At 43.9% G+C, this 23,650-nt stretch overlaps 1 protein-coding gene across 16 annotated transcripts in view; it reads left to right on the top strand.

The window, feature by feature from the left end:
- Positions 1-23,650, top strand: part of LOC109905852 (eukaryotic translation initiation factor 4 gamma 1) — a 71,987-nt gene that overhangs the window by 10,049 nt on the left and 38,288 nt on the right. For 6 of the 16 annotated variants that reach the window (XM_020503486.2, XM_020503487.2, XM_031791074.1 and 3 more), the window contains exons 5-8: positions 1,535-1,567; positions 6,545-6,565; positions 6,933-7,109; positions 7,788-7,887. In XM_020503486.2, the coding sequence (XP_020359075.1) occupies positions 1,535-1,567; positions 6,545-6,565; positions 6,933-7,109; positions 7,788-7,887 (331 nt within the window). Of the gene's footprint in view, positions 1-1,534; positions 1,568-6,544; positions 6,566-6,932; positions 7,110-7,787; positions 7,888-21,241; positions 21,312-23,650 lie in introns of those variants that run through there. The other 10 variants (XM_031791078.1, XM_031791079.1, XM_031791077.1 and 7 more) reach the window with 7 other exon arrangements.

Below are 23,650 nucleotides of genomic sequence, written 5' to 3'. Positions count from 1 at the left end.
TTCCCTCCAATGGAACATTGCTGTGCTTATAATGTGAAGAAATAGCCTAATAGTTTATCAACATTTTAAGCTACGTTCTGAAAAGTTGTCAGCCCCATTCTGTAAAAAAATATTTATTGACGCTAGGGGTTGTATTAATTTGGGATCTATCGCATACCACAACTGTCCCAGACTTATTTATTTTTCGCAACAGAATAGAATAGGACAACTTTTGTACTATGGGGGATATTAGATTGACATAGGCTCGTGCTTTTGCTGTTTGTTAGGCCTACTCATCTTGTTGGCTGACAAGAAGTAAATGTGGACAGTTCTTCTTTAATATGCACCTCGGAATTGCAGAAGGATGCGCGCAGTTGCGTCACTTGTAACCTGTGAGAAAGGCCCGATCACGTGCTGGAGAGCCATGTGAGTGAGAGGTGCTTCGGAGCATGCAGCAGTCAGGGAGAAGGGAATTATCATTATTATATTTAGCCCAAAGGCACAATGGCCACTGGCCGCAAAAGGCATAGATTTTTGTAGAGAGCATTACAGCCACACAAAGGCCATGCCGCCGAGAAGTTGGAGACATTATCAATTGCTTGTCAAATTGTGAATGAGAGACTGATGAGCTGTGTACAGCCCGCACCAAAAAACAAAGCAGAGCTCATGCCTTTTCACGTGACCTTTTTTCAAATCATCATTAGTCGCATCATGCAGCCAATGTATTAATAATCTATACATATAGCCCAACGTTTGTAGAACTAAAGGTACATAACTAACTCTAAATGAAGCATATAGGAGTACCCATTTCTTTGTTAAACACTCAACACAGAATAGCCGCATGTGCGCACTCCCTCAAATCTTTTGGAGAAAATAGCCTTTATTTTATTCAGCTTTGTTCAATTGTGTTCTTCATACTATATAATAATGCCATGGAACTCTAAGCAAATCTTGTCTGCTAAATGAACTAGGGTATCCCACAGCCATATGACATATCCAGATCAGGACCTAATATAAGGACAACTCAGAGTATGCTATTCTGTTCTTCTGAAATGGACACATTTTCTTCATGTTTCTTTAGACCTGTATTAAATAAATATTGGATTTTTTAGAAGGTGAGGGCTATATTAAATGGATTTATTAGACTTTTTAAAAATGTAAATATTCCAAAGGTCTGCGTCAGTGGCTTTGGAAGCCAGGAGATGCTAAATGTGTTTGTTAATTAACGGTCAACAATCACAGGCTGACGAAATGTCATGACAGCCATAATCGTGCTACGTGTAAACTCTCATTCTTTCCTCTTGATACCATCTCTTACTGTTTAGTGTTCAGTGAGTGTACGTTCCACACTCCAACCTGTCATTGATTTTGCCTTCTAGCAGTAACATTCTCTCAGATGAGACCTGTATAGTGTTCTGAATCCTCTTGTTGAGCCCTGCTCCATGCCTGCCTATCTCTCACTCTGTGTGTTTGTGGAGGAGGGTTGTATCTGCTGCTCTCCAGCTGGTGTCCTATTAACCTCTGACCTGTGACCTGTCTTGCTCTTCTTTTCTAGTTTGCCCCCGGGCCCCGTGCTTTACACCAACAGGTACTAACAGCCTAACCAGGGACTTGGGTGGGCTGGGTTGAAATAGGGGACAGTGTAGAGTTCTCTCTATACTTGCATTTCCTGTCTTTCTAAACTGTTTTTGAGCACTGAATGTTGTAAAACCTACACATGTTTATTTTGGTAGGCTAAGAGATTGAATCTGCTGTAGAATCCTATTCCAAAAGTATTCTGGGATCCCTCATTCATTCGGAACTTGTCATGTTCACACACCAGGATTTCCCTTAGCGGGTAATTATTAGCTTTTGTCCAATTTACATATTAAACGTAAAAAATAAATAAATAAGCGGATAAATTAAATTGGCTCCAGACAATTGTCCAGCGGGAGAAAAAAAATATGTGCGAAATAATGCTTTTTAGGCTATTCAATGATGGAAATACGTTTGACTGCTCAAGCTTATCGGTTTGTAGGCTAATTTGCAACATTTAGTGGAATTAAATTGGCCTGTGTGTACATTATATTCATTATGTATCTTATTTATTACACGCATACAGATACAGAGCCTTTGAGTAGAAAATCATCTGTCGAACAGCACAAGAGCTGCTCCTGCAGCATCTTGTGGTGCTTTCAAGACAACTGGGAATTCTGGAAGGCCAAATCATGACGTTAGCAATTTTCAGGTCGGAAAGTCGGAGCTCTAGAAAGAGGCCCGAGTTTGATAACTGTTCAAAACGATTTTCCCAGTCTGAGCAATTCCCCCCCCCCAGTTGTCTTGAACACACTGAAGTCAGAGATTTCCCCGTTCCAAGTTGTTTTGAAGGCGGCATCAAACTGCAACATAAGGCAGACTTCATCAGCGCGTCACACACCACTTTGCAATGAGCTGGAGGCAACTTGCTTTTTGAAGACATATACTTAATTGTTTGAAACCTAAACGTTTTAATACATACACTGAACAAAAATATAACATGAAACAATTTCAAAGATTTAATTGAGTTAGTTCATATAAGGAAATCAGTTAGGCCCTAATCTATGAGTTTGGTCACAGATACCTTAACATTTAAACAATAAATATAAGTATGGATGGGGATCAGAAAGCCAGTCACTATCTGGTATGGATCTCGACACGGTATCTCTGTGCATTTAAAATTGCCATCAATAAAATGCAATCGTGTAAGTTGTCTGTAACTTATGCCTGCCCATACCTTAACCCCACCGCCACCATGTTCACAACATTGACATCAGCAAACCGCTTGCCCACCTGACGCCATACACGCTGCCTGCCATCAGCCCGGTACATTTGAAACCGGGATTCATCTGTGATGAGCACACTTCTCTAGCGAGCAAGTGGCCATCGAAGTTGAGCATTTGCCCACTGAAGTCGGTTCAGTCCGAACTGCAGTCAGGTCAAGACCCTGGTGAGGACAACAAGCACACAGATGAGCTTCCCTGAGATGGTTTCTGACAGTTTGTGCAGAAATTCTTCGGTTTGCTCAAACCCACAGTTTCATCAGCTGTCCGGGTGGCTTGTCTCAGACGATCCCGCAGATGAAGAAGCCAGATGCGGAGATGCTGGGCTGGCGTGGTTACTCGTGGTCTGCGGTTGTGAGGCCGGTTGGACATAATTTCTCTAAAACGAAGTTGGTTGCGGCTTATGGTAGAGAAATTAACATTCAATCATCTGGCAACAGCTTTGGAGGACATTGCTGCAGTCAGCATGCCAATTGCAGGCTCCCTGAACTTGAGACATCTGTGGTATTGTTGTGTGACAACTGCACATGTTAGTTGCCTTTTATTGTCCCCAGCACAAGATGTACCTGTGTAATGATCATGCTGTTTAATCAGCTTCTTGATATTCCTCACCTGTCAGGTGGATGGATTGTTTTGGTAAAGGAAAAATGTTCACGAACAGGGATCTAAACACATTTCTTCACAAAATATTTCAGCTCATGAAACACGGGACCACACTTTACATATTGCGTTTATATTTTAGTTCAGTACATTGAGGCATTTCTTACCTTGCTTCAAAGTAGCCTATTAGATCTCCTCTCCTTTTTGACATGTTCATTTTTGTCACATGAAAGTGCTCGCATATGCTGTGCCCTTTTAACAACTATCGTTTCTGGTTAATTCCCGACTGCATTGTGTGCATTGCTGCGCTTATAATGTGAAGAAATAATATTTTATCAACATTTTAAGCTAAAAGTTCTGATCTGTTGCCTCAGACTCATTGCTTTCTGTTTTTATTTTTTTAATGTAGCCTTTTTATATAGCCTACTGGTTGTATGAGTCTGTTTGGAATAGGCTACAGTGCCTTGCGAAAGTATTCGGCCCCCTTGAACTTTGCGACCTTTTGCCACATTTCAGGAAGAATCAACAACAAGTGGGACACAATCATGAAGTGGAACGACATTTATTGGATATTTCAAACTTTTTTAACAAATCAAAAACTGAACTGGGCATGCAAAATTATTCAGCCCCTTTACTTTCAGTGCAGCAAACTCTCTCCAGAAGTTCAGTGAGGATCTCTGAATGATCCAATGTTGACCTAAATTACTAATGATGATAAATACAATCCACCTGTGTGTAATCAAGTCTCTGTATAAATGCACCTGCACTGTGATAGTCTCAGAGGTCCGTTAAAAGCGCAGAGAGCATCATGAAGAACAAGGAACACACCAGGCAGGTCCGAGATACTGTTGTGAAGAAGTTTAAAGCCGGATTTGGATACAAAAAGATTTCCCAAGCTTTAAACATCCCAAGGAGCACTGTGCAAGCGATAATATTGAAATGGAAGGAGTATCAGACCACTGCAAATCTACCAAGACCTGGCCGTCCCTCTAAACTTTCAGCTCATACAAGGAGAAGACTGATCAGAGATGCAGCCAAGAGGCCCATGATCACTCTGGATGAACTGCAGAGATCTACAGCTGAGGTGGGAGACTCTGTCCATAGGACAACAATCAGTCGTATATTGCACAAATCTGGCCTTTATGGAAGAGTGGCAAGAAGAAAGCCATTTCTTAAAGATATCCATAAAAAGTGTTGTTTAAAGTTTGCCACAAGCCACCTGGGAGACACACCAAACATGTGGAAGAAGGTGCTCTGGTCAGATGAAACCAAAATTGAACTTTTTGGCAACAATGCAAAACGTTATGTTTGGCGTAAAAGCAACACAGCTCATCACCCTGAACACACCATCCCCAATGTCAAACATGGTGGTGGCAGCATCATGGTTTGGGCCTGCTTTTCTTCAGCAGGGACAGGGAAGATGGTTAAAATTGATGGGAAGATGGATGGAGCCAAATACAGGACCATTCTGGAAGAACCTGATGGAGTCTGCAAAAGACCTGAGACTGGGACGGAGATTTGTCTTCCAACAAGACAATGATCCAAAACATAAAGCAAAATCTACAATGGAATGGTTCAAAAATAAACATATCTAGGTGTTAGAATGGCCAAGTCAAAGTCCAGACCTGAATCAAATCGAGAATCTGTGGAAAGAACTGAAAACTGCTGTTCACAAATGCTTTCCATCCAACCTCACTGAGCTCAAGCTGTTTTGCAAGGAGGAATGGGAAAAAATGTCAGTCTCTCGATGTGCAAAACTGATAGAGACATACCCCAAGCGACTTACAGCTGTAATCGCAGCAAAAGGTGGCGCTACAAAGTATTTAACTTAAGGGGGCTGAATTATTTTGCACGCCCAATTTTTCAGTTTTTGATTTGTTAAAAAGTTCGAAATATCCAATAAATGCCGTTCCACTTCATGATTGTGTCCCACTTGTTGTTGATTCTTCACAAAAAAATACAGTTTTATATCTTTATGTTTGAAGCCTGAAATGTGGCAAAAGGTCGCAAAGTTCAAGGGGGCCGAATACTTTCGCAAGGCACTGTATTTATTTCTCAACAAGCTGACCAATAAAATAAGTACAAACCTTTCTACTCTTGATTGACAGACTAGTGATTTTGCTGTTTGTTACTCTTCTTGCTGGCTGAGGAAAAGTTAAATAGGAAAAGACAGTTATTCTAACATGTTTAAAGTGCACATCAGAATTCAGTAAGATTCTCCACTTGCATGTTCTGTTAATATGAATTACCATATACTAAATGTGATTTTTGTCATTCTGAGCATAGTGGGTGGATGCCCTAATCAGGTTATGCACCCAAAGCATATTGGTCTGGTAAATAAAATGTAAAACAGCCTAATGTCCGGCGCCACATTTTCCTAACGGAAACCCTGACACACACACACACCGACTCAGTGTTCTATGTTAGCTTTGCGCATGGACACAGTTGCTCACACACCTGCATTTTTAAAGGACTAGGGATGCATTCTGCTTGTTAATTCACTACTGTGGGTATAGGTTCTCTGCTTTCTATCAACTGACTGCTGCTCTCTCATTCTCTCTCCCCCTTTCTCATGCCCTCTCCCCCTTTCTCATTCCCCCTGTCTCATGCCCCCTCTCCCCCTTTCTCATCCCCCCTTTCTCATGCCCCCTCTCCCCCTTTCTCATCCCCCCTTTCTCATGCCCCCTCTCCCCCCTTTCTCATGCCCCCTCTCCCCCCTTTCTCATGCCCCCTCTCCCCCCTTTCTCATGCCCCCTCTCCCCCCTTTCTCATGCCCCCTCTCCCCCCTTTCTCATGCCCCCTCTCCCCCCTTTCTCATGCCCTCTCCCCCCTTTCTCATGCCCTCTCCCCCCTTTCTCATGCCCTCTCTCCCCCCTTTCTCATGCCCTCTCTCCCCCCTTTCTCATGCCCTCTCTCCCCCCTTTCTCATGCCCTCTCTCCCCTCTTTCTCATGCCCTCTCTCCCCCCTTTCTCATGCCCTCTCTCCCCCCTTTCTCATGCCCTCTCCCCCCTTTCTCATGCCCTCTCCCCCCTTTCTCATGCCCCCTCTCCCCCCTTTCTCATGCCCCCTCTCCCCCCTTTCTCATGTCCTCTCTCCCCCCTTTCTCATGCCCCCTCTCTTGCGTCCGTGTGCATTCACGTGGTGTCTGTGGGATGTGCTGGTGAAGGGAGGATTCAGGTCACTGCAGGTAACACTTCTCCTCTTTATTTTTCCAGAGGAGTCGGTCTGTCTGTAGTTGGCAGTGTTCGTGCCTGTGGTCCTGCCATCATTTTTTGGGCTTTAGTTTTGCCTAAAGAGAAGCATCAGAATGTAAATGAAGCAACACAGAACATTCTAGTCTTATTTGGTTTTTAGCAGTTTGGATTCTGCCTTCATGAATATGCTGTTAAAGTGTCAGAACAGACTGTTAAAATTGTTGTAGTATTAACTGCCATAAGGAATGGCAAGGGGAAATATAATAGTCCTCTTTAACGTTTTAATTGTTGAATGTTCTTTACTAAAGAGGACTTTTCCATAACTTGCTCCTCTCTCCTCCTCCTCCTTCCTCTCTCCAGCCGTACTACAGCCGGCCCAGTCTGCCCAGCAATGCCCCCCGGGTGCCCCCCAGCAGCACGCCAAGGCCTGTGGCGCCCACACACGTCTACCAGCCGGGCCAACAGATGATGATGATCCCCTCACAGCAGATCCCCTTCCCCAACCAACAGGGCCCCGCCTACTTCATACCCGGACAGGTAACTTCACCCCGCCCCTTCCACCATGGTGCTCCATCTATACTAGGCCACTGTCATTCTCTTTACTCAGACATTCACTATACCTTTTGGGACTGTTCCTTTGCACCAGGCAAGCTCAATCAAACCCAGCTATGGAATTTGGAAAGAAAGGAAATGCTTTTTGAAACCAGGTCTGGTAGCAACTAGCAAGGCAGTCCCCCTCCCCGTCTGTGAGGGAGGCCCCACATGGAGTGGTCTGGTGACCCCCTGGCTCAGGGACAGATTCTGCTGAGTCTGGCCTCCGCTCTATGGAGCCAGTGCTGGGAAAAATGCCCCTCTCCCCTTCCCCAGGCGATCAGCTGACCCTCCAGTCCCTTCCTGATTGTGCAGTGCTTAAAAGCACCACAGAGAGAGACGGATGGCTGTTACTGTGTGTTAGAGGGAGGTAGAGGGGTGCAAGTTAAACCTTAAGAGAGGTTTTCCTGCCTTGTGTGTGTGGGACAAAGAAAAGTATAGGTGTGTCTGTTGAATGAGTTAGATCAAATACTAGTTGGCAGGCTTGTCTTAGCACCTTTTCCATCCTACTCATTGTTTTGTAGTTGAATTTTAGCTTGCCTGTAATACTCTGGGCTTGGGGAACGTTCTACAATGTACCTTTTTAGATAATATCTAAACTATTCTGTCATGTCTCTCCCTCAGTACCGGTCAACGTACGTGGCCACCCCTCAGCAGTACCCGGTCCCACCGGGCACTCCAGGCTTCTACCCAGGCACCAGCCCAGCTGAATATGGTACATATGGTAAGAGGCTCTGTTTGGGCCTCGCCTGCCGATTACCCACCTTTACCCAAAACCACAGGCTTCAGCTTAACACTGCTCTCTCCTGGACACACTGAAAACAGGGATGTCAATTCCTGAGTTTAATTTAAATGTATTTTCAACAGAATTTCAATTGACTAAATTCAAAGTGAATTCAACCCTGACACACAGGTCAAATTCCAAACCTGTTACTTATTTCGGCACCAGAAGTCATTCCCAACAGTGTTGTCTGTTCCAAATTTCTTAACTTCCCTGTCAATTTTGTGTGGTAACGAAGGCCTCTGGGCTGGTGATGCAGAGTGAGTGCCCTCTAGTGGTATGTGTTTGCCAGTACATGGGCTATGGAAAGCTTACTGGTTGTCCTGAAAACAAGCTTGGTGACCCTGCTCACAAGTCTGTGTGCTATGTAGTGGCTTAGTCTGTCTGCACAGTTGAACAGTGACCAGCCATGGGCAGAGCAGTCCATATATGGAGTCTAATTTAGAAATGTTAAGTCTTGACATGCATTACTCCAACATGGTATACAAGAGAGGGGGGAGTTGATGTGTGGTTGCTTGTGTGTGTGTGTGTGTGTGTAGATATATTTCTGCATATCAATATTTCTGTGTGTGTACTTTGTAGAGATCTGGTCAGATGTCAATGTAGAGCTGTTTTTTGACTGCAGACTAGAAATCTTTCTTCCTTCTGAGCTAAAACATTTAGAGGAGTGAGCACATTTTCTGAAATTTTCCCTCGTGCTGCCAGTCTAATAGTCTTAGCTTGTGTGCTTATGTTAGTCACGTGCTCGCTCAATGCCTACAAAGGTACTGACTCATGTTCTCTCATACTGTACTCGCACCTGGCTAACACATGCACCAGTCTCCCACTGACATTGACTCCCTTTTTGTTTGGGCCTCTGCAACCATGGAAAGACAAACGTGCACAGAGCCTCTGCCTGTATGCGTGTGTGTTTTGAGACCGGGGCAGGAATGTATTTGAGTCTGCTCCAGTAGGAAGGGAAGTCAGTGTGACCTCAGGCTCAGCTCACTGGTGCTTCTTCCAGTTTTGGCAGCAAATACTAGTCTTGAAGCTGGTGCTCTGGAGGTGTATGAAACTCAAATATCACCCCCCCAGTCCCTCACAGATTTGTCTTGCTTCCATTATGCTCATTCGCCCATTCGCTGTTTTAAACTACCTGAAGGGACTGGATATGTGTAAGCAGTATGGTGATGGCTCCTCTGGCCTAGCTCTTCAGTAGGCAAAGTGGAACTTCCACTTGACTGTTTTCACCTACACAATCCTTTTGAGATTTTCACACCTGAGGGAGTGGGAACTAGAGGGGAAGATGGAAGCAGATTGAGTACATGTTAGCTGGTGACGGATTGACATTGAAAGGGGCCTATTTAGTGCGGTAGTGATCATTCCAGAAATGCTTCTTCATTTCATCCCCTCAAGCCATCACACTAGATTTGACATGCCCAGTTTATCAAAACAAATTTTATGTCACATGCGCAGAGTACAACAGAATTCACCTTACCGTGAAATGCTTACTTACAAGCCCTTAACCAACAGTGCAGTTCAAGAAATTGTTAGGAAAATATTTACTAAATAAACAAAAAAATACTTTTTAATTGTAACACAATAAAATAACGAGGCTATATACAGGAGTACCGGTACCAAGTCAATGTGCAGGGGTGCAGGTTAGTCGAGGTAATTTGTACTGTTGAAGTCGGAAGTTTACATACACTTAGGTTGGAGTCATTAAAACTCGTTTTTCAACCACTCCACAAATGTATTGTTAACAAACTAGTTTTGGCAAGTCGGTTAGGACAAGTCATTTTTAAAACAATTGTTTACAGACAGATTATTTCACTTATAATTCACTATCACAATTCCAGTGGGTCAGAAGTTTACATACACTAAGTTGACTGTGCCTTTAAACAGCTTGGAAAATTCCAGAAAATGGCTTTAGAAGTTTCTGATAGGCTAATTGACATTATTTGAGTCAATTGGAGGTGTACCTGTGGATGTATTTCAAGGCCTACCTTCAAACTCAGTGCCTCCTCGCTTGACATCATGGGAAAATCAAAAGAAAACAGCCAAGGCCTCAGAATTTTTTTTGTAGACCTCCACAAGTCTGGTTCGTCCTTGGGAGCAATTTCGAAACACCTGAAGGTACCACGTTCATCTGTACAAACCATAGTACGCAACTATAAACACCATGGGACCACGCAGCCATCATACCGCTCAGGAAGGAGACACTTTCTGTCTCTTAGAGATGAACGTACTTTGGTGCGAAACGTGCAAATCAATCCCAGAACAAGAGCAAAGGACCTTGTGAAGATGCCGGAGGAAACAGGAACAAAGGTATCTATATCCACAGTAAAATGAGTCCTATATCAACAACCTGAAAGACCGTTCAGCAAATCAAATTTTATTTGTCACATACACATGGTTAGCAGATGTTAATGCGAGTGTATAGAAATGCTTGTGCTTCGAGTTCCGACCATGCAGTAATATCTAACAATTTCACAACAACTACCTTATACACACAAGTGTAAAGGAATGAATAAGAATTTGTACATAAAAATATATGAATGAGCAATGGCCGAATGGCATAGGCAAGATGCAGTAGATGATGGTATAGAGTACAGTATATACATATGAGATGAGTAATGTAGGGTATGTAAACATATAAAGTGGCATTGTTTAAAGTGTGTAGTGATACATTTATTGCATCAATGTTTTCATTATTAAAGTTGGTGTATGTTGGCAGCAGCCACTCAATGTTAGTGGTGGCTGTTTAACAGTCTGATGGCCTTGAGATAGAAGCTGTTTTTCAGTCTCTCGGTCCCCGCTTTGATGCACCTGTACTGACCTCACCTTCTGGATGATAGCGGGATGAACAGGCAGTGGCTCGGTGGTTGTTGTCCTTGATGATCTTTATGGCCTTCCTGTAACATCGGGTGGTGTAGGTGTCCTGGAGGGCAGGTAGTTCGCTACCCTCTAGAGAGCCTTACGGTTGTGGGCGGAGCAGTTGCCGTACCAGGCGGTGATACAGCCCGACAGGATGCTCTCGATTGTGCATCTGTTGAAGTTTGTGAGTGCTTTTGGTGACAAGCTGAATTTCTTCAGCCTCCTGAGGTTAAAGAGGTGCTGCTGCGCCTTCTTCACCACGCTGTCTGTGTGGGTGGACCAATTCAGTTTGTCCGTGATGTTTACGCCGAGGAACTTCAAACTTTCCACTTTGTCCACTACTGTCCCGTCGATACGGATAGGTGGCTGCTCCCTCTGCTGTTTTTGAAGTCTACGATCATCTCCTTTGTTTTGTTGACATTGAGTGTGAGGTTATTTTCCTGACACCACACTCCGAGGGCCCTCACCACCTCCCTGTAGACCGTCTCGTCGTTGTTGGTAATCAAGCCTACCACTGTAGTGTCGTCCGCAAACTTGATGATTGAGTAGGAGGCGTGCATGGCCACACAGTCATGGGTGAACAGGTAGTACAGGAGAGGGCTGAGAACACACCCTTGTGGGGCGCCAGTGTTGAGGATCAGCGGGCTGGAGATGTTGTTACCTACCCTCACCACCTGGGGTGGCCTGTCAGGAAGTCCAGGACCCGGTTGCACAGGGCGGGGTCGAGACCCAGGGTCTCGAGCTTAGTGACGAGTTTGGAAGGTACTATGGTGTTAAATGTTGAGCTGTAGTCAATGAACAGCATTCTTACATAGGTATTCCTCTTGTCCAGATGGGTTAGGGCAGTGTGACTGCGATTGCGTCGTCCGTGGACCTATTGGGGCGGTAAGCAAATTGGAGTGGGTCTAGGGTGTCAGGTAGGGTGGAGATGATATGGTCTTTGACTCGTCTCTCAAAGCACTTCATGATGACGGAAGTGAGTGCTACGGGGCGATAGTCATTTAGCTCAGTTACCTTCGCTTTCTTGGGAACAGGAACATTGGTGGCCCTCTTGAAGCATGTGGGGACAGCAGACTGGGATAAGGGTTGATTGAATATGTCTGTAAACACCAGCTGATCTGCAGGCCGTCTGGGCCTGCAGCCCTGCGAGGGTTAAAACGTTTAAATGTTTTACTCACGTTGGCTGCAGTGAAGGAGAGCCCGTAGGTTTTGGTAGAGGACCATGTCAGTGGCACTGTGTTGTCCTCAACGTGAGCAAATAAGTTTTGTTTGTATGGGAGCAAGACATTGTGGTCAGCGACAGGGCTGGTTTTCCTTTTGTAGTCCATGATTGACTGTAGACCCTGCCATATACCTCTCGTGTCTGAGCCGTTGAATTGAGACTCTACTTTGTCTCTATACTGACGCTTAGCTTGTTCGATTGCCTTGCGGAGGGAATAGCTACACTGTTTGTATTCGGTCATGTTTCCGGTCACCTTGCCCTGATTAAAAGCAGTGGTTCGCACTTTCAGTTTTGTGCGAATGCTGCCATCAATCCACGGTTTCTGGTTGGGGAATATTTTAATAGGCGCTGTGGGTACAACATCACCAATGCACTTGCTAATAAACACGCTCACCGAATAGGCGTATTCATCAATGTTATTGTCCGACACTATGCGGAACATATCCCAGTCTACGTGATCGAAGCAATCTTGAAGCATGGAATCCGATTGTTCGAACCAGCGTTGAACAGACCTGAGCACAGGCGCTTCCTGTTTTAGTTTCTGTCTATAGGCGGGGAGCAACTAAATGGAGTCGTGGTCAGATTTGCCGAAAGGAGGGCCCCCGCCGGATTTATATGCGTCGCAGAAGTTAGAATAACAATAATCCAGGGTTTTGCCAGCCTGGGTGGCGCAATTGATATGCTGATAAAATTTAGGGAGCCTTGTTTTCAGATTTACGTAAAATCCCCAGCTACAATAAATGCAGCCTCAGGATATGTGGTTTCCAGTTTACATAGTCAAATTAACTTCTTTCAGGGCCATCAATGTGTCTGATTGGGGCGGGATATACACAACCGGAATTATGATTGAAGAGAATTCTCTTTGTTGATAGTGCGTTTGGCATTTGATTGTAAGGGATTCTAGGTCAGGTGAACAAAAGGACTTGAGTTCCTGTATGTTGTTATGATTACACCATGAGTCGTTAATCATAAGGCACACACCCTCATTCTTCTTACCAGAGAGATGTTTGTTTCTGTTTGCGCGATGCGTGAAGAAGCCAGGTGGCTGTACCGACTCTGATGACGTATCCCGAGCGAGCCATGTTTCCGTGAAACAAAGAACGTTACAATCACTGATGTCTCTCTGGAAGGCAACCCTCGCTCGAATTCCGTCTACCCAATTGTCAAGAGACAATTGGCGAGTCGTGGACATTGGCGAGTAGTATGCTCGGGAGCAGTGCGCGATGTGCCCATCTACGGAGCCTGACCAGAAGACCGCTCCGTCTGCCCCTCTGCAGTGCCGTTGTTTTGGGTCGCCGGCTGGGATCCGATCAATTGTTCTTGGTGGTGGACCAAACAGAGGATCCGCTTCGGGAAAGTCATATTCCTGGACGTAATGTTGGTGAGTTGACGTTGCTCTCATATCCAATAGTTCCTCCCGACTGTATATAATAAAACCTCATATTTCCTGGGGTAACAATGTAAGAAATAACACAAACAACAAAATACTGCATAGTTTCCTAGGAACGCGAAGCGAGGCGGCCATCTCTGTCGGCGCCGGAAGGAAGAAGCCACATACTTTTTTGGAGAAATGTCATCTGGTCTGATGAAACAAAAATAGAACTGTTTGTCCATAATGACCATCATTATGTTTGGAGGAAAAAGGGGGGAGGATTGCAAGCCAAAGAACACCATCCGAACATTGAAATACGGGGGTGGCAGCATCATGTTGTGGGGGTGCTTTGCTGCAGGAGGGACTGATGCACTTCAACAAAATACATGGCATCATGAGGAGGAAAATGATGTGGATATATTGAAGCAACATCTCAAGACATCAGCCAGGAAGTTAAAGCTTGGTCACAAATGGGTCTTGCAAATGGACAATGACCCCAAGCATACTTCCAAAGTTGTGGCAAAATGGCTTAATGACAACAAAGTCAAGGTATTGGAGTGGCCATCACAAAGCCCTCACCTCAATCCTGTAGAACTGAAAAGGTGTGTGCGAGTAAGGAGGCCTACAAACCTGACTCACTTACACCAGCTCTGTCAGGAGCAATGGGCCAAAATTAACCCAACTTATTGTGGGAAGCTTGTGGAAGGCTACCTGAAAGGTTTGACCCAAGTTAAACAATTTAAAGGCAATGCTACCAAATACTAATTGAGTGTGTGTAAACTTCTGACCCACTGGGAATGTGATGTAAGAAATAAAAGCTGAAATGAATCATTCTCTCTGCTATTATTCTGACATTTCACATTCTTAAAATAAAGTGGTGATCCTAACTGACCCAAGACAGAATTTTTACTTGGATTAAATGTCAGGAATTGTGAAAAACTGAGATTAAATGTATTTTGCTAAGGTGTATGTAAACTTCCGACTTCAACTGTAGGTAGGGGTAAAGTGACTATGCATAGATAATACACAGCAGTGTGGAAACGGGTGGGGGGCAATTTAAATCGCCCAGGTGGCCATTTGATCATTTGTTCAGCAGTCTTACGGCTTGATTGTAAAAGCTGTTAACCACTCTAGGGAACGTGGGACGCTAGCGTCCCTTCTGGCCAACATCCAGTGAGGTTACAGAACGCCAAATTCAATTACAGAAATGATCATTTAAAAAATTCAGAAGACAAAACATATTTTGCATTAGTTTTAAAGATTAACGTCTTGTTAAGCCAACCGCAGTGTCATATTTATAAAATTATTTTTGGCGAAAGCATACCTAGCCCAGAACATACCTAGCCCAGAACATACCTGGCCCAGAACATAGCCCAGTTGACAAATTATTACAAACAGCAATCAGCCAAGCAGAAGCTTTACAAAACTCAGAAATAGAGATACAATTAATCCCTTACCTTTGAAGATCTTCATATGGTGTTAATCAGAAGACATTCATTTACTCAATAAATGTTCCTTTTGTTCGATGAAGTCTCTTTATATCCAAAAACCTCCTTTTTTGTTAGCTCTGTTTTCTTCAGTAATCCACAGGCTCAAACTCAGTCAAAACAATCAGACAAAAGAATCCAAATTGTAGCCGTAAAGTTCATAGAAACATGTCAAACGATGTTTATATTCAATCCTCAGGTTGATTTTTAGCTTAAATGATGTCACACATGCAGCTCACACAGACATGGAAATGTCTGCTCTACCCAAAATTACAACCAACTAATTGCAGCATTATCACAAAAATGGAAGAGGCAAGTACTAGGGGGAAAGTAAGGAACTTGTCTGTCGGCCCTGCATTAAAGACCATAAATGGTTAAAGAATATTGTGATAAATAAAAACATAAATTAAATTGGTCTAAGGACCAAAAAATGGACAGCTTTGCCATATAAATGGAAAAATAGTTTGGAAGAGATTTTCGATGTACCGATTCCATGGCACATGGTTTATGAATTGACACGCAAATACAACGCCGGATTCAAAACTTTAAATTTTTCAATTTAAATTATTATACAAAATTCTTGCAACCAATAGAATGTTATATATATGGGGGATACAATCTTCCCAGCTCTGCAGATTTTGCTGCGAGGAGGCAGAGTCATTAGATCATTTATTTTTGTGCTGTTCATATGTAGCTTGTTTTTGGTCTATAATAAATTATAATTAATAAAATAAAACTATTGTTAAATAGATTGTGCCTGTAAAATGTGTATAAACTGAAGGTAGAAGCCTAATTGTTATTGTTTATTAGTTTACTCCAATTGGGGGAGGGGTGGTAGGGTTTGCGGGGAATAATAAAGGTATATTCTTAGTGTTTGTTTATTTGTTTGTGTGTGTACGAATGTTTGTCTGTGTATACAGTGGGGCAAAAAAGTATTTAGTCAGCCACCAATTGTGCAAGTTCTCCCACACTTCAACTATGACAGACAAAATGAGAAAAAAAATCCAGAAAATCACATTGTAGGATTTTTTATGAATTTATTTGCAAATTATGGTGGAAAATAAAATAAAAATCTCATTTTGTCTGTCATAGTTGAAGTGTACCTATGATGAAAATTACAGGCCTCATCTTTTTAAGTTGGAGAACTTTCACAATTGGTGGCTGACTAAATACTTTTTTGCCCCACTGTATGTATGAATGTTTGTGTGTGTACGAATGTTTATGTGGAGAGAGCCAGAGAGAGAGACCCCAAAAAATATATGTGGGATTGGAAATGATGTAGACAATTACATTGATGGAAGCAACAATCTACCCGCAATATTAAAGCTGATCCACCCCCTGAGAGAGAAGAAATAACAGCACTTACAGTTGACCGGGGCAGTTTAAGCAGGGTAGAAATGTGACGAACTGACTTGTTGGAAAGGTTGCATCCTATGACGGTGCCGTTTTGAAAGTCACTGAGCTCTTCATTAAGGCCACTCTCCTGCCAATGTTTGTCTATGGAGATTGCATGGCTGTGTGCTTGATTTTATACACCTGTAAGCAACGGGTGTATAAGCCGAATCCACTAATTTGAAGGGGTGTCCACATGCTTTGTGTATATTAGTTGGCCGTAATGTATGTAAAGACTAGAGGTCGACTGATTCATCGGAATGGCCGATTAATTAGGGTATTTTTGGGTGACGATTCCCCCCCCCCCTTTTCCCTTTCAAATTTTTTTGTTGTTGACCTTTTTAACTAGGCAAGTGAGTTAAGAACACATTCTTATTTTCAATGACTGCCTAGGAACGGTGGGTAAACTGCCTCGTTCAGGGGCAAAACGACAGATTTTCACCTTGTCAGCTCGGGGGATCCAATCTTGCAACCTTTCAGTTAACTAGTCCAACGCAATAACGACCTGCCTCTCTCACGTTGCACTCCACAAGGAGACTGCCTGTTACACTAATGCAGTAATCCAAGGCAAGGTGCTAGCTAGCATTAAACCTATCTTATAAAAAACAATCAATCAATCATAATCACTAGTTAACGACACATGGTTGATGATATTACTAGATATTATCTAGTGTGTCCTGCGTTGCATATAATCTGACTGAGCCTACAAGCATACAAGTATCTGACTGAGCGGTGGTAGGCAGAAGCAGACGTGTAAACATTCATTCAAACAGCACTTTTGTGCGTTTTGCCAGCAGCTCTTCGTTGTGTGTCAAGCATTGCGCTGTTTATGACTTCAAGCCTATCAACTCCCGAGATGAGGCTGGTGTAACCGGAGTGAAATGGCTAGCTAGTTAGCGCGCGCTAATAGCGTTTCAAACGTCACTCGCTCTGAGCCTTCTAGTAGTTGTTCTCCTTGCTATGCATAGGTAACGCTGCTTCGATGGTGGCTGTTGTCGTTGTGTTGCTGGTTCGAGCCCAGGGAGGAGCAGGGAGAGGAACGGAAGCTATACTGTTCCACTGGCAGTACTAAAGTGCCTATAAGAACATCCATTAGTCAAAGGTTAAAAAAATACAAATGGTATAGAGGGAAATACTCCTAATAATAACTACAACCTAAAACTTCTTACCTGGGAATATTGAAGACTCATGTTAAAAGGAACCACCAGCTTTCATATGTTCTCATGTTCTGAGCAAGGAACTGAAACGTTAGCTTTCTTACATGGCACATATTGCACTTTTACTTTCTTCTCCAACACTTTGTTTTTGCATTATTTAAACCAAATTGAACATGTTTCATTATTTACTTGTGGCTAAATTGATTTTATTGATGTATTAATCAAATCAAATCAAATTTATTTATATAGCCCTTCGTACATCAGCTGATATCTCAAAGTGCTGTACAGAAACCCAGCCTAAAACCCCAAACAGCAAGCAATGCAGGTGTAGAAGCACGGTGGCTAGGAAAAACTCCCTAGAAAGGCCAATACCTAGGAAGAAACCTAGAGAGGAACCAGGCTATGTGGGGTGGCCAGTCCCCTTCTGGCTGTGCCGGGTGGAGATTATAACAGAACATGGCCAAGATGTTCAAATGTTCATAAATGACCAGCATGGTCGAATAATAATAAGGCAGAACAGTTGAAACTGGAGCAGCAGCACAGTCAGGTGGAAGTTGAAACTGGAGCAGCAGCATGGCCAGGTGGACTGGGGACAGCAAGGAGTCATCATGTCAGCTAGTCCTGGGGCATGGTCCTAGGGCTCAGGTCAGTTGAAACTGGAACAGCAGCATGGCCAGGTGGACTGGGGACAGCAAGGAGTCATCATGTCAGGTAGTACTGGGGCATGGTCCTAGGGCTCAGGTCCTCCGAGAGAGAGAAAGAAAGCGAGAAGGAGAGAATTAGAGAACGCACACTTAGATTCACACAGGACACCGAATAGGACAGGAGAAGTACTCCAGATATAACAAACTGACCCCAGACCCCCGACACATAAACTACTGCAGCGTAAATACTGGAGGCTGAGACAGGAGGGGTCAGGAGACACTGTGGCCCCATCTGAGGACACCCCCGGACAGGGCCAAACAGGAAGGATATAACCCCACCCACTTTGCCAAAGCACAGCCCCCACACCACTAGAGGGATATCTTCAACCACCAACTTACCATCCTGAGACAAGGCTGAGTATAGCCCACAAAGATCTCCGCCACGGCACAACCCAAGGGGGGGGCGCCAACCCAGACAGGATGACCACAACAGTGAATCAACCCACTCAGTTGACGCACCCCCTCCAGGGACGGCATGAGAGAGCCCCAGCAAGCCAGTGACTCAGCCCCTGTAATAGGGTTAGAGGCAGAGAATCCCAGTGGAAAGAGGGGAACCGGCCAGGCAGAGACAGCAAGGGCGGTTCGTTGCTCCAGAGCCTTTCCGTTCACCTTCCCACTCCTGGGCCAGACTACACTCAATCATATGACCCACTGAAGAGATGAGTCTTCAGTAAAGACTTAAAGGTTGAGACCGAGTTTGCGTCTCTGACATGGGTAGGCAGACCGTTCCATAAAAATGGAGCTCTATAGGAGAAAGCCCTGCCTCCAGCTGTTTGCTTAGAAATTCTAGGGACAATTAGGAGGCCTGCGTCTTGTGACCGTAGCGTACGTGTAGGTATGTACGGCAGGACCAAATCAGAGAGATAGGTAGGAGCAAGCCCATGTAATGCTTTGTAGGTTAGCAGTAAAACCTTGAAATCAGCCCTTGCTTTGACAGGAAGCCAGTGTAGAGAGGCTAGCACTGGAGTAATATGATCAAATTTTTTGGTTCTAGTCAGGATTCTAGCAGCCGTATTTAGCACTAACTGAAGTTTATTTAGTGCTTTATCCGGGTAGCCGGAAAATAGAGCATTGCAGTAGTCTAACCTAGAAGTGACAAAAGCATGGATTAATTTTTCTGCATCATTTTTCGACAGAAAGTTTCAGATTTTTGCAATGTTAAGTAGATGGAAAAAAGCTGTCCTCGAAATGGTCTTGATATGTTCTTCAAAAGAGAGATCAGGGTCCAGAGTAACGCCGAGGTCCTTCACAGTTTTATTTGAGACGACTGTACAACCATTAAGATTAATTGTCAGATTCAACAGAAGATCTCTTTGTTTCTTGGGACCTAGAATAAGCATCTCTGTTTTGTCCGAGTTTAATAGTAGAAAGTTTGCAGCCATCCACTTCCTTATGTCTGAAACACATGCTTCTAGCGAGGGCAATTTTGGGGCTTCACCATGTTTCATTGAAATGTACAGCTGTGTGTCATCCGCATAGCAGTGAAAGTTTACATTATGTTTTCGAATAACATCCCCAAGAGGTAAAATATATAGTGAAAACAATAGTGGTCCTAAAACGGAACCTTGAGGAACACCGAAATGTACAGTTGATTTGTCAGAGGACAAACCATTCACAGAGACAAACTGATATCTTTCCGACAGATAAGATCTAAACCAGGCCAGAACATGTCCGTGTAGACCAATTTGGGTTTCCAATCTCTCCAAAAGAATGTGGTGATCGATGGTATCAAAAGCAGCACTAAGCTCTAGGAGCACGAGGACAGATGCAGAGCCTCGGTCCGATGCCATTAAAATGTCATTTACCACCTTCACAAGTGCCGTCTCAGTGCTATGATGGGGTCTAAAACCAGACTGAAGCATTTCGTATACATTGTTTGTCTTCAGGAAGGCAGTGAGTTGCTGCGCAACAGCCTTTTCAAAATTCAAAAACATTTATTTATTTTTTTTAATCTTTAGATTAATCGTTATCGGCTTTTTTGGTTCTCCAATAATCGATATCGGTGTTGAAAAATCATAGTCGGTCGACCTCTAGTAAAGACCACAGCCCAAGTTGTAAATCTGCAGTGGGGCTATTGAGACTTGCTTCACTCTGCTTTAGGTATGATCATCACCCTATAAAATGTGTGCATGGTCTGTTCATTTTTTAGGATGTCGAATGGTTGTTGCATCTTTATCAGACTCCAGAAGTCACATGTCCTGAGGTCAGTCTGACACACAACCCTCTTCACTGGTCATGTGACAAGGAGACGAGAACTTTGTTTCAGCAACACACACACACACTAGAGCACTGATGAGACAGCAACATGTTTTCTTTTTTTAATTTAACCAGACTTAATTTGTGAGAAAATTGGGGGGAAATACAGTTGGCTTCTGCATGCATATTTCAGTGTGAATACGATAAGTGTTTGTTTGGGCCCTCTGTTGGTGAACTAGTAGGTTTACTCTGTGTCGTCAATACAGCCTCCTGGAGGTGGAAGGCATGGTTTGGGTCTGCCAAGTTTTTCCACAGCAGAGCTGTAGTCGTGACAGGAGTAGCAATCAACTGAGCACCGCAGTGGAAAACTGGCATAAGCAGCACATTCTGTAGAGCCATAGAATATATGCCATATACCTCCGATCCATTAGGTGGTACTGGCAACATGATCACGGCTCATGGCCAGGTGAAAAACAGTTTCCTCCTACCCTCTCAGGCTTTGTGGTGATTAGATACGGGTGGGAAGGGGTTATTTTTAGCCCACAGTTGAGTGATTTACTAACCCCCCACCCCACCTACGTCCTGGGCCCTGACCTAGCTGGAAGCCCAGATCACTTCCATAAAAAAATGTAAAAGAGGTGTGTCTCTCTCCTCTCTCTCATGGTGTACAGCTCTCTCCTCTGCATCTACTCACTGCTGATCCCGGGAGACTTGGGCTACTTGTTGAGAGAGAAATAGGGAAGGAGAGACGGAACAAGAGGGAGCGAGAGGGGGGTGAAACGGAGAGAGGTCAAATGACGGAGGAGAGTAGTAAAAAGACTTAAGCAGTTGAGGGGATAACTCAGCTGTAGACAGGAGAGGAGGAGGACTTCAGAGACGATACCCTCTTCTCCCCCTTGTGTTCTCCTCTCTCTCACACTCTCAGGATGCCGTTGAGATTGGGGAACTGTGCCTCTAGGATGAGCTCCCAGCAGGCTGAGGGTAACTATGTGATGCGGTCTGGTTACACCGTCTCCTTTAAGCCCACTCTCTCTCTCCACCCCCCCTGTTCCCCATTCCCTCCCTCTCGTCGGGACTCATATTTCAAGCTCTTATTTACTGGGAGGGGAACTCTCCAAGAAAGTCCTGTTCCCTTTGCTTTCTCTTTTTGTGCATGTTCCCCTTCTCCCTCCCCTCTCGGTGTGGGTTTTGACTAAATTTAGTCAGTGCTCTTCCTGGTCAACAATGCAGACTCAATAATGTGAGTTAGACTGAAATGTGTGCTATTCAGAGGCCACTTACGTGAGTTTTTGTTCTGTGAGAGAAGATGGGGATATGTGTGAGTGGGAGAGACTGGTTCATACTGTCGCTGACGGCCTTGGAAGTTCAGGTCTGGAAAGACCAAGTAAGACTAATGAATTATGGAGTCGTGTATTTCTGAAGATGGAGTGTTGGAATTTGGGATCTCTGTGTGAATGTGGAAAAGACTGGGGTGGGGCATGTGTCGATAGTGGCCAGGCAACTCGAGGAGGGAGTGCTGTCATGGTCCTATGGCCTAACTTAATTGCTTCTGGTCCAGGAACAACCCCTAGCCCATACTCCCTAGGCACTTAATATATACAGTGGGGAGAACAAGTATTTGATACACTGTCGATTTTGCAGGTTTTCCTACTTACAAAGCATGCAGAGGTCTGTAATTTTTATCATAGGTACACTTCAACTGTGAGAGACGGAGTCTAAAACAAAAATCCAGAAAATCACATTTGTATGATTTTTAAGAAATTAATTAGCATTTTATTGCATGACATAAGTATTTGATCACCTACCAACCAGTAAGAATTCCGGCTCTCACATACCTGTTAGTTTTTCTTTAAGAAGCCCTCCTGTTCTCCACTCATTACCTGTATTAACTGCACCTGTTTGAACTCGTTACCTGTATAAAAGACACACACTCAATCAAACAGACTCCAACCTCTCCACAATGGCCAAGACCAGAGAGCTGTGTAAGGACATCAGGGATAAAATTGTAGACCTGCACAAGGCTGGGATCGGCTACAGGACAATAGGCAAGCAGCTTGGTCAGAAGGCAACAACTGTTGGCGCAATTATTAGAAAATGGAATTAGTTCAAGATGACGGTCAATCGCCCTCGGTCTGGGGCTCCATGCAAGATCTCACCTCGTAGGGCATCAATTATCATGAGGAAGGATCAGCCCAGAACTACACGGCAGGACCTGGTTAATGACCTGAAGAGAGCTGGGACCACAGTCTCAAAGAAAACCATTAGTAACACACTACGCCGTCATGGATTAAAATCCTGCAGCGCACGCAAGGTCCCCCTGCTCAAGCCAGCACATGTCCAGGCCCGTCTGAAGTTTGCCTATGATCCAGAGGAGGAATGGGAGAAGGTCATGTGGTCTGATGAGACAAAAATAGAGCTTTTTGGTCTAAACTCCAATCGTTGTTTTTGGAGGAAGAAGAAGGATGAGTACAACCCCAAGAACACCATCCCAAAGAAGCATGGAGGTGGAAACATCATTCTTTGGGGATGCTTTTCTGCAAAGGGGACAGGACGACTGCACCGTATTGAGGGGAGGATGGATGGATGGGGCCATGTATCGCAAGATCTGAAGAAGGTCTGTATGGAGGAGGGAGCCAAAATCCCTGCTGCAGTGTGTGCAAACCTGGTCAAGAACTACAGGAAATGTATGATCGCTGTAATTGCAAATAAAGTTTTCTGTACCAAATATTAAGTTCTGCTTTTCTGATGTATCAATTACTTATGTCATGCAATAAAATGCAAATGAATGACTTTTTCTGGGTTTTTCTGGATTTTTGTTTTAGATTCCGTCTCTCACAGTTGAAGTGTACCTATGATAAAAAATTACAGACCTCTACATGCTTTGTAAGTAGGAAACACTGCCAATTTTGCAGGTTATCAAAAACTTGTTCCCCCCCACTGTAGATCTGAAGGGATTGGATGGCTAAACATTGCTCTCTGATAGGCTTGGTAGCATTTTAGCTGTATTTCTTGATGCCAATACATTCCTCTCAAATCTACCCTAGATGCCTAGGGCCCAAGATTTGTCTGTTGACTGTTTTGTTAGACTTTAGTGCGGTTTTGACATTATTGATCATAGTCTGGTGCTGGAAAAAAGTTGTATCTCTTTCCACCCCCTGCTATATTGAGGATAAAGCATTACCGGTCTAACAGAACACAGAGGGTGTTCTTTAATGGAAGCCTCTCCAACATAATCCAAGTAGAATCAGGAATTCCCCAGGGCAGCTGTCTAGACCCCATAATTTTTAAATCTTTACTAACGACATGCCACTGGCTTTGAG

This window comes from Oncorhynchus kisutch, linkage group LG15, assembly GCF_002021735.2.
Source record: "Oncorhynchus kisutch isolate 150728-3 linkage group LG15, Okis_V2, whole genome shotgun sequence".
In the NCBI taxonomy this organism is placed as follows: Eukaryota; Metazoa; Chordata; class Actinopteri; order Salmoniformes; family Salmonidae; genus Oncorhynchus; species Oncorhynchus kisutch.
This window is presented reverse-complemented; position numbering and strand designations above follow the sequence as displayed.